The 12,294-nt window shown below is 38.6% G+C and overlaps 1 protein-coding gene across 3 annotated transcripts in view; it reads left to right on the plus strand.

Moving 5' to 3' along the window:
- LOC126266771 (cation-independent mannose-6-phosphate receptor) overlaps positions 1-12,294 on the plus strand; it is a 599,618-nt gene that overhangs the window by 238,951 nt on the left and 348,373 nt on the right. For all 3 annotated transcript variants that reach the window (XR_007548921.1, XM_049971299.1, XM_049971307.1), the window contains exon 15: positions 11,647-11,906. Coding sequence is in view for 2 of the 3 variants with exons in the window: in XM_049971299.1 (XP_049827256.1) it covers positions 11,647-11,906 (260 nt within the window). In the remaining variant the exon portion in view is untranslated. The remainder of the gene's footprint in view (positions 1-11,646; positions 11,907-12,294) is intronic.

A 12,294-nucleotide genomic window follows, 5' to 3' on the forward strand; every position in this document is an offset into this window, starting at 1 on the left:
TTGCAGGCCACAAAATGGAAAAATTAAAAAAATCCAGTTTTTAAAATGGTGTATTTTTAAAGTGTAAGCTGCTCACCATTGAAACTCTATAACAAGTAACTTGCTATACAGTGTAATAACAGAAAAAAATATTAAAGCTGAGATATTAATCTTTCTTTGGAAAACTACTGTTAAAAAATTGAGTTTTTTTAAATTTGTGGCTGATAACTTTGAACATATTAAAAATATGTTAAAGAATACATCCAGTTAAGTGATATGATGTTAATTTGTAACCCAGAGTGTATTGAACTAAATGCATTTTATCTGAAAGGCTTAGGACAATCCACTACTGAATAATTGTAGAAATGTAGATGCTTGCAAATACAAAAAAATGCATGCGGCCTGAAACAAAATAATAATCAATAAATTAAAAAAAAAATATTTTTGTGTCTACTAAACATTGGGGTATTCACCCTGCAAATATAAAATTTTTCTGAGATGGTCAAGCAACCAGTGCTGGACCACTTGGTATGGACTGACCCCTTACCATTATATAATCTATCTGAAACCTTTCGGTGTCTCCAGGCCCCTTCCATGTATACAACCTTCTTAGCTATGATTAGGTTATGCTCTGTGCAAAATTATACCATGCAGCTTTCTCTTTCATTCCTTATCCCTATTCCATATTCATCTATAACCTTTCCTTCTCTTCCTTTTTCCACTGTTGAATTCCAGTCCCCCATGACTATTAAATTTTCGTCTCCCTTTACTATCTGAATAATTTCTTTTATCTCATCATACATTTCTTTAATCTCTTCGTCGTCTGCAGAGCTATTTGGCACACGTGTACTACTGTGGTAGGTGTGGACTTTGTGTCTATCTTGGCTACAATAATGTGTTCACTATGCTGTTTGTGATAGCTTACCCCCTCCTATTTTTTATTTGTTGCCAAACCTACTCTTGCATTACCCCTATTTGAATTTGTATTTATAATCCTCTATTCACCTGACCAGAAGTCTTGTTCGTCCTGCCATTGAATTAACCTATCCATTTCCCTTTTTAAATTTTCTAACCTACCGACCTGATTAATAGATCTGACATTCCACACACTGTTCCGTAGAATGCCAGTTTTCTTTATAATGATGTCCTGTATTTTAGAAATCAGGTAGATGTGTTACTTCCTAGAAGATGGAGTTCGTTGTTTTTATACTTGTCTTTTATATATTATTTAAGTAGTTTATTAAACCTTCCAACATTATGATATAATAATAATTACTACTACTACTACTACTACTACTACTACTACTACTACTGTCATGTTAACCTAAATCTGAATAAAGATGACTGGATCTTGTTGAAAACCTGGGAGTCTTCATCAGAAGAATAACATTTCATAATTGGTTTACAATAATGACCACCATAGTTACAGGGACCTTCTGCATTCCCAAAGACAATAGTAGTAGTTTACCAGAGAAAGACCTATTGAAAATGTACAATGCAAATGAACATACTGAATGAGAAAGATGTAATCCAGATATACTGATGATTTTTTTCTCTTGTGTATGAGTATACTAAATAGTTGTAGCTGCTTGTTTGATTCAAGTGTACATTTTCAACAGTAGATCAGAATAACTGTAATAAATGCCGAGTAACAGTCCTCCTCATACTAATGGCCTGCGTGGAATTTGTGAATAGTCCTGCATGCATTCTAGATATCATGCCCCTGATATGAATTACCTCAGAGTATTACACCATATGTTATCACAAGAAGAATGTTTGCTAAATAAACCATCTTCAGAATATTGCAGCTTTTGATGATGCATGATACATTACGTGCACTGCACAAGAGCATAACATCTATTGTCATTGTCAGAATTTGATGTCCTCCACTTTACTAATGGTGCAACCACTATAAGTCAGTTTAAAGCAGCCGTGGTTTCCCCCAGAACATCGTATGCTTATTATTGTGTTCTTGGTCAGTGTTTGTAACCATTACACTTATATTATTTTCAAATGCAGCTAGCTTTGGATCTATCTGGTGCACTCAAAGTGGCTGATATTGTATGGTACATAAAGAAGTGCTCTAATAAGAATGTTTCAAATTGTGAGACTCATTGTCAGTTGCAAGTTAATTTCCTTTTATGTGGCAGTATAATGAGGCATCATTTGTTCTACCACATAAGTTAGTAGTTTACAACATTTGCTTTCCTTGATCCATTAATGTTGTTACTTATGTAATAGTATGCCATAGTGTACAGTCTAAACCTTTACAAAGACTCAAAAGATGCCCAGTGTCCACAATTTTCAAACAAAATGTTCTGACATTTAATGGAAGAAGGAGTGAAGTTCTTTACCGTCTAATGTGCAGTTTCTAGAGTGTCTGTCAAAGAGTTATGGCTACTGACAAATATCAGATATGCCTTTATGCATTGCTATGTTAAAATTTTTTTAAGACTGTGGATATTAATGATGTTGACATGTAATGAGGGAACTTGGTTATTATTCTCTCATCTCTCTTTCTGAATGTTCATCCCTGGGATTGATTTGCAGCAGTATGCCATTCCCCTCCGCCTTCCTCTTCACTTACACTTATGTAATGCGTCCCAACTCATGCGTAATCTGCTGCGTCAAACAATAGGAAATCATGGATGGAATAACGACAATATTATGAAAATATTTATCATACTCACCATATAGCATAGATGTTGAGTTGCAAACAGGTACAACAAAAAGTCTGTTAAAAAGTAAACTTTTGGCCAGAAGGCCTTCTTCCGAATTGGGCAACAGACGTAAACGCACATTAACACAAAGGCAACTCACATATATAAGACCACTATCGCTGGATGCTGAGGCCAGACTATGAGCATGGTGGAAGAAACAATCTGGGTGGTTGGATTACAGGGGAAGCCGGGGTGCGATTGGGAAAGGATAGCAAGGTAGAGATGGGGAACAGTAATGTGCTGTTTGTGGGAGCATCCAAGGACGAGGTGAAGAGAAAGCAGGGCAGCTAGGTGCAGTCAGGAGGTTAAAAAGACGGCGGGGGGAGTGGGAAAGAAAAGAAGTAAAAAGACTGTGGGTGTATTGGTGGAATAGAGGGCTGTGTAGTGCTGGTGTGGGAACAGGGAAGGTGATAGGTGGGTAAAGGCCAATAATTAATGAAGGTTGATGCCGGAGGATTACAGGAAAGTAGGATATATTGCAGGGAGAGTTACCACCTGTGCAATTCAGAAAAGCTGGTGTTGGTAGAAAGTATCCAATCCAGATGGCACTGGCTGTGAAGCAGTCATTAAAATGAAGAAATGGGCAGCGTGCACAGCAGTTGGGCGGTCCAACTGGTTCTGGGACACAGTTTGTCGGTGGTCATTTGTGTGGACAGACAGCATGTTGATTGTTATGTGACATAAAATGCAGCATAATGGTCTCATCTTAACTTGTAAATCAAATGAATGGTTTCATAGGTAGACTTACCATTGACAGGATAGGTGATACTTGTGACCAGAGTGGAGAAGGTCATAGTGGGAGGATTTATGACCAGAGTGGAGTAGGTGATAGTGGGAGAATTTACGAGACAGGTCCTGCATCTAGGTCTATTACAGGTATAGAAGCTGAGGACATTGTGTAGGTTTTGTGGGGGGCAGGATACCACTGTGGGAGGGTGGGAAGGATTGTTGGTAGGACATTCCTCATTTCATGGTACAACTAGAGGTAGATTAAGCCCTGGCAGAGCATTCCCTGCGTGACTCAGTACCACTCAGGACTGGAGCAACTAAATCACATTGTTGTCAGGGTTTCAGCTACCTGTCATTGTGCCCTGAAATGAGGAATGTCCTACCACTATCATTCCCACTCCTCCCACAGTGGTATTGTGCTGCCCACCAAACCTACACAATGTCCTAGTCCATCCCTACAAAACCCCTGGTCCCAACCCATTGCCTCATGGCTCATATCTCTATTAACAGACCTAGATGCAGGACATGTCCCATACATCCTCCCAGCATCACCTACTCCCATCCAGTCGTATGCATCACCTATCCCGTCAAATGCCAGAGTACCTGTGAAACCATTCGTGTGATCTACAAGCTAACCTGCAACCACTGTGCTGTGTTCTACATGGGCATGGCAACCAACAAGCTGTCTTGTCTGTATGAATGACCACCAACAAACAGATGGACCACCCAATTGCTGAGCATGCTGCCCAACACAGTGTTCTTCACTCCAATGGCTGCTTCACAGCCAGTGCCATTTGGATCCAGCAACAGCTTTCCCACAGAGGTGGGAACTCTCCCTGCAATATATCCTACGTTCTTAGAACTCTCCTGAATCTTCATTAGTTATTGTCCTTTACCAACGTATCCCCTAGCATGTTCCCACTCCAGCACTACGCAGCCCTCTATTCCACCAATGCACCAACAGTCTTTCTACTTCTCTCCTGTTCCACTCCCCTTGCCCTCCTTTCAACCTCCCAACTACACCTAGCAGCCCCAACATCTCTCCATATTGTCCCTGTATGGTCCCACAAAACAGCACTTTACGCCCCTCAGCCCTACCCTGCTATCCCTTCCCGTCCCCACCCCAGCCCCAGCCTTCTCCTCTTCTTCTTACCCCAACCACACAGACTGCTTCTCCCATCATACACCCACATTCGTGCAAGTACCAGATCTGGATTTGACAGCCAAAAACAGTTGTCGTGTGTGAGTTGTCTTTGTATGAATGTGTATGTATGTGTGTTGTCTAATTTAATAGAAGGCCTTTTGACCAAAAGCATACTTGTTAACAGTCTTTTTGTTGTGCATGTCTGTGACTCAATTTGTATTGTGAGTAAAAGTATACCTTTTTCATAATATAATCTGCTGCATATGTGACAGCCTTGGTCATCCCCAGTGATTCTTTCCCTCAGTAGCTCCTTCTGCAGTTGTTCCAATGATTTGTGTGCATCTTAAAATTTGTCCTGTAGTTTCTCTCTTCTTGTTTTGATGTGCCTCAACAGAGATATGGTTTCCTGTACTCTTCTCAATACCTCTTCAGTGGTAACTCTGTCTCTGCAGCTGATCTTCATCATCCTGCTGTAGCATCAACTCTCCAGGGCTTGTAGCTGTCTTCTGTCATGTTTTCCTGTCATCCAACATTCACATCCATGTAGGGCCACCCTCCAAACAAATACTTTGATGATCGGTTTCATCATTTCCAGAGACTGATCATCTTGCTCATAAGTAAGTTCTTTCTCACATTAAATGCAGCTTTGGTGTGCTGTAGTCTGCTTACAATTATTACACCCAAGAAATAAGACAAGTGAGTAATAAATGACTGGTCAACTATAAAGTTATATAATTGGAATAATTTTTTGTCCCCAGGGCAACTTAGTTGAACAACACAATGTAGTTACAGTGTATAGTGTTCCAATTGGAAATTTTCTTCATTGAAAAAGGGGTAGTAATTGTATACATTGTTCCTTAATGCTTTGTTAGTGTCTCAGGGTGTGTACGACCCGGGACAACCAGGAGATCCAGGAAAAACCCGGGAATTTTTTCATCCGGGAGAAGACTGGGAAAAATCCAGGAATTTTTTAGAATTCCAGGAATTTTTCAGTGTTTTAGTTTTCAGTTAATTTTTTGTAATTTTGACTGGTAAGAACCGTTACTCTAACAAAGGATATTACTGTATCCCGCTACTGCAGAATAATTCTGTAGCATTAAAACATGAACGAGACAAAAAAACGAAATTCAAACTTAAATTGCAAAGGAAATGTGCCATATAAAATAACACAGTGCTCGTACAAGCGCCTGCGAATAGCAAAATGTGTCAGAAGCTTTCAAAAGACTATGCAATGCTTCGTAACAACAAATCGCCTTCGATGAGTGCGTTGTCACAACTGTTTACATTAGGCTCATTAAATCAGTTACGAGCAGGCTCGTGCACATGCGCAGTTGAGTCGCATATGAGTAGCACCTTCTTCTGCTTCTGGCTACAGAAATGTGGCTGTTGGCTGTGTAAGCAGCAGTAGTAACAACCCACATGGTACCCGGAAAAATTTTGCTGGCGTTCCCAAGCTGCCGATTCACGCGTTTGCAGCAGGCCCGGATCTAATGTGGAGTGATGGCAAACCGGGGTATCTGAACCGGGCTGCAATTTCAGAGGGAGGGGGAAAATTCATATTCTTGAGGGGTGGGGGGAAATACTTGTTTCACAAAGCACCTAGCATCCAGCACACGTCGGTCTACCGATTATTCGTATGATTTTGAAATGCACTCCTGCTGGTTTTTGGACACATTCTAAGCTGATTTCTGAATGATTATAAGTTGATTTTTGAATATGTGCATAGTGTATGTAATGTCTCTGCCAGGGGAATCCTAGTCACATCTAGAAATAAACTTTCATGCAGAAAAAAGGGGAAGGGGCTTTACGAGCTGAGCGGAATAAAGCCGAACCGGTGAATGGCAAGTGCTGCTTGTTTATGTGGTTGAATCAGTTTGCGAATATTCAGCATTGTTATAATTACCAGCAAAATCCATAGATTCAGACTACCAGAGTGGAAATAAACGACTAACAGATAAGAAAGATAATGTTTTATCTTCTCGGTGTATCCAAGAAAGTGAAATTTTAACAGAAATTTTTTGGCCAGATCGCTTCATGAGACAGGGCCAGTTGCAGTCCCCGGCTAGCAGCCGCGTACGTTCCATTCTGGGAGTAGCCCGGAAAACATATTGTACAAACGCGTAATAATACCTAACCAGTGATTGTGGCAGGGTTAGTGAAGTTCACCGGAGAATGAGTTTTGACAGTGGTAGGAATAGTTACAGAATTAATGATGACAAGACTTCGTTAGTATGAGGAAGGAGAAGAAACTGTGACATCTCACCAATTATGGAAGAATATTACGGTTCCAAATTAATACAAAAATTTCGTTCTACTACTTGCGTGAGAAACTGGAGCGTATGAATGAAATGTAAAATTATTTCCTAACGTAAAGATTTTTGCTTGTAGTAGGCCAAATAGATATTTCGTATTGGTACTTCGTAGACTATATTCTGACAAATTATAAAAATGATCATTTTTGCCAAAACAGTCTCGCTTATTTGGTGTGTGTTAAAATTGCTGAAATATTAGAAAGGCCTATTTTGTTTTCTCCAGCACACAGTGACAAAATAGACGTAATCAGATCAAGAAACCACACCACTATTGGGTACTATTTGTATTAACAGCTTTTTCAGTATTAGACAGCTATATTTCTATTTTTCATGTAGGAAAACGTTTTGACGAACTTTGATAAGGTAATAGTCCTTTCACAGAAAGGAAAGCACGCCATGTAAAGCTGTAGCAAGATTAGACAGAAAAATCATTAGGACCTAAGGATTGAAGAAATGTGTATTGTCTTGCCTGTCTCTTGTCTTTACTGGTTTTAGGTGTCATATGTTTAATTTTATGTCACACAGAGGAGCAAGATATTTTCTGAAGAGTTGTTGTTCTCCTGGTTACAAGTAATCCTATCCAGTATTAATTGTGAGCATAGTTTGATGGCATCCATTAGAAAATATACGCATTTGAGTTCCACAGAGTGAAATACAGTGACCTGCGGTATAACAAAGTTGTTTCCAGTGCGTGGCACCTCACTGCACACTTAAGACCAAATAGCATGTCTTACATTTCTTCAAAGATATATCTTTTATGTATCAGACATCTTCAGAAAGTCTCATTTGCAGGGGGGGGGGGGGGGGGGGGGGTGTTAGTCTCCACGTGACTCGTTTTTACATTTAGTGATTTTTCTGTTTCCTCTTTGTTTACTGCTCTCACGTCAAATGAAAACAAGACAGTTTTCTGTGGCTAGGAGCTATCATGTGAATTAAAATACATTCACATAATTACGGAAGGGTAAACTATGTTACTAGTTTCAGATTTTATTTCATTTCTACCTTTCTGACAGTCAAGCGTTAATCGCCTTGCAGAACAATGAAGTTATTTTTGTCAGTCTGATAAATAAATTTGGCTTTTATTAAGCTTTCCTGTCGAGGCAGTCAATTTATTCCACACTATTGGCTAGTTTCAACTGTTCGCTGCATTTCAGGTGCATGTTTTCATCTTATTATGCCATAATAAAGAACCAAACATGAAATCATACAGTACTGGTACTCCATGATAATTTATGGTCCATAAACCACACTGAAAAGCTTCATCACTGGTCTAAGCCTACGTCATTGAGAATCTGGGCATACGAATGTGCACTGTAAGGCGAACTTTGCATTTTAGTATGTTTCACAAAATTCTTACGCTCTCAGAGTTTTCTCTGATGTATTGTTTCTTTTATGACATAATGTAAGATCTTTTAATGTTTTACACTTACGAACATACAGGCTTACTACATCGCCATAGCTGCACAAGCACGGTGTCGCCAATTATCTGGAGCTCTCTGACAACTGCTGAAATGAGTCTATTTCTAACAGGTCACGGTAAAATATTGCGAAGTGTTGTTCAGAAAGCATTATCTTCAAAAATTTTGCTGGCGTATTTATGTGATGTATCTTAAAGTGTAACATGCTCTAAACAGATCAACATTTTAAGTGAAAGCTTAGCGTCTCTTGTAGCTTATTAATCTTCGAGACAAATATTATATGTGAAAGCTTTGCTTTTCTTGTAGCAACACTATGTTTATTAATTTATAGCATTAACTCTTCCTGTTGGTGTAATTCGAGTTTATACTTTCATAATACGAAAATATGCTGCACGTCAAAGATCTTTCCAAAATGTATATTTTCCCCCGAGTACCGTTTTCTAAAGTGCCAGGAAATGCTATGCTGCTGTATAAAACCATTTCCTATCAAAGGATAGGTTTTACAGTTCTGAGGGAAAGTATACTGTAACTTAACATGGCAAAGCGTATTGTCACCTGGGAGAAAATGTATTTTTAACCAGGAGATCCGGGAAAAATCCGGGAATTTTTTCTCCTTGTCCACGTATACACCCTGTGCCTGCAGAATAAGACCATGTCATTATAGTGTTGTAATGATAATAATAATGATTTTGTGTGATCTGGTGCAAGTCTTTCAATTTCACAGCAATTCGGTGACACTGTAACCTACTCTAGTTATCTAACCGCAGAAAGGGAACCTACAGTTTAATGTGGAGTCCAAACCACATTTTGTCTCTGGTGACTCCTCACATTGCTTAGAGTTGAAGGCTACGTTGAAATGAAAACTGAAAAAGTTGTGGCCCAACCGAAATTTGAATCTATATCTTCTCGGCTTCCAGCCGTGCACGTTACTGTTATACCAACAAGCCTGCAGCATTAGTCTGTAACTTTGCAGCTATCCTTTATGTGGATTGTTAGAAATGAATGTGTATGATGTTGCAACAGTAGACTAGTTTGCTTGTAACATGTTACATGGGCTTCTCTTCCTTTGTTGAAGAAATAGTTGAAGAACAGTAAGAAAACTGCAGTCAATAGGGAACACAGGAGCAGAGAAGAAACTTGGAGGACTTTGATATGCTGAATTGAAAAGAGGGCAGAATTTGTGGGAAGATCCATACACAGAGAGATGATGATAGAAGATAATGAGCAGTGGTAGATTTGTAGTTCTACTGATATGCAATTTTACTGAAATATATTGGCAAAGTGTGTTTCTTTTATTTGTGTCAGTTGGAACTGCGTTGTCCACACTGAAAGATGTTTTGACATTGCCTACACAATTTAGGTTGGATTTACTTATCATTGGCTTGGCTAGGTGCTAAAACCAGAGAAAATGTGTTATGTTATTGACACAATCTCAGAATAAAGTATGGCGTATGATCAGTTCGGAAAAATTGGCAATTTGAAGAAGCACATTGTGGTTTTGCTTTAGACACAATTTGCAAATATTTGTAAGCTGAATATAAAAGATATACTTCCTTGCAAGAAATGAAATGTTCGAAAATAAGCTTTCTTTGCTTATTTATTGATGTTGTTTCAGGCAGGCTGAGACTGAAACTGATCACTTTTTACCAACTCTGTCTACTCCTGCAATTCAAATATGCAATTAAGAAATAATCTGATTATGTGGTAGGATTCATTGGCTACTCCTGCCTTCCTTCACACTTGTAGAATGGGTAGTAGTAGCTTTAGGCCAACTTGAGGATGGCAGTTGTTTCAGAAGTGTCAAGTTCCTCCTATTTTCATCTGTAGCCAATTTCACTAATAAATGATAGTATCAGCGACGATTTTATGTACATTCATTGCTGTATGCCATTCTTTTATTAATGTTGTTATTATTTTCTTCATATCTTCTTCTTCTTCAAATTCAACAAAATGTTAAGGGAAGTTCCTATGTTGGTTGCACCTTGTGGGCAGTCAATTGTGTGAAGTGTAGCTGTCTGCTGTTGTTGCCGTATTCCTCCATGTTATTCAAGTAAGAAAGTGTTTTGTTAGAATGCAATTAATGTGACTCCGATGATAAAATCTAAAAATGCCACACTTGCTTCTTTGAAAATTTCTCACATGCTTACAAAGAAGAGAAAGCTTTTTCAGAATGGCTAGTTGTTACAAGCAGCATTCCTGACTGGCTCTCACTGCTCAGTTGTAGGATTACACAAAATAAGAAAGAAAAAATTACACTTAATACAGAAAGTTATGGGGCCCATTTGCTGATGATTGGGTAACAAGCAGTTAGAAAGATGATAGTGAAAAAATTAAGCGTCACCCATGTTTGACCAGAGAGAGAGTGAGGAAGGACTGTGGCAAAAACTCCTTGATCATATGATTCAGTGCCAGTCTGATAGATAATAAGCTTGATCCCTCCCTAAGAACTTGTGGAGTTATGACTTGCGACAGTGTCGATGACAATTTCGTCAGAAAAGGCCAGCAAGTTCGGTGGCCTCCGTGGTGCAGTTTGAGAGGTGACCCTGGGTTTCACTCTCTCCTTTCCCTTGACCTTGGAGCGGAGAACAATGCAGGATTTCCATGTTATCTCTAGTCCTCAGGGACATAGGATTTGGAAACTGCAGTAATATTTAAGACTACAATGTTGAAAAATATTTGCTACCTATAGGATCACGTCTGTGTATGCCATTAAGAATAATATAAATTGAATTATATTCAGTAACACTTGAGAGTCTGGTGTCACATAAGGTACAATGTAAACTAAACTTTGTGTCTCATGCCAAGCAGGGAATTGTTGATGAGCAAGTAAGTTTCACACTTATAAATATTTATGAAACGAATAAAAGAGATGAGATGGTATGAAGATTGCTGTAAGTAGTCATACAAATCAACCTTTTGGTTGATGACACAGTATCATTGTGTATTACTAGGAATAGACTTCTTATATAAGTTATAAACCATTACATTCCTTATGTGTGTTATCCAATTTAGTTAACTATTTACGGAGGACTCCATGGTTTTCTGCACCCTTTCTGTATGTATAGTATTTAAATGGTACAGTAATCAAAATTACACAGTGTCACCATGAGCATGTGTATCTGGGTGTGTGTGTATGGTTGTGTGTGACAGAGTGAATTTGTACTTAATTCTGACAGGTGAGATATAAAGCAATATTAATTAAAAGTATCATCTGACAGGTTTTTCTAATGTATTCTCTTGAAGTACGTTTCAGTCTTCTTACCTTTTTGTGCCTCCTTGTTCTATATGTAATGAAATAGGTTTCACCCTAAGATTTTAGCAGTGCTATGTGTTTACAATTTCAGGTGCCTGCATTCTTAAAAACAATGATGAACCAAAATCTATTAGTGCTGGTATTGGAAATGCAAACTTGGAATATCGAATAGGTGCTTTATTTCTGAATTATTCTGAAGGTGACTTGTGTGACATAGGTGTTCCAAGAAACACTTTAATAGAATTTATTTGTGGAATGGAGAATGTAACTGACGGGCCAAAGTATGTTGATACAACTAGCAACTGTACATCCATGATCCATTGGTTCACACAGTTGGCATGTGAGAGTCATGTAAGTAATATTTATAAGTTTACTTTCATTTTTGTTTCACTATCTTTTGATGATAAAGAAGTAAGATGCAATAGATTTTATATTTACTATGCAGTAGTTGCAGTATCCAGTACTTCTATTGGTAACACACACACACACACACACACACACACACACACACACACACACACACACAGAGAGAGAGAGAGAGAGAGAGAGAGAGAGAGAGAGAGATACTCAAAATGCAGGGAATCAGAAAAACATACTTATTCAGGTACAACAAATAGGTAGACTGAAAGTTCTGATTTAGTTACTTGGTGTCAGAAGAGAACACAGAAAGAGTCCATTGTCTGCTGCCACCTAACACGGCACAAGTTGACCTGAACACAGATTTTTACTAAATTGTGCA

This window comes from Schistocerca gregaria, chromosome 1, assembly GCF_023897955.1.
Source record: "Schistocerca gregaria isolate iqSchGreg1 chromosome 1, iqSchGreg1.2, whole genome shotgun sequence".
In the NCBI taxonomy this organism is placed as follows: Eukaryota; Metazoa; Arthropoda; class Insecta; order Orthoptera; family Acrididae; genus Schistocerca; species Schistocerca gregaria.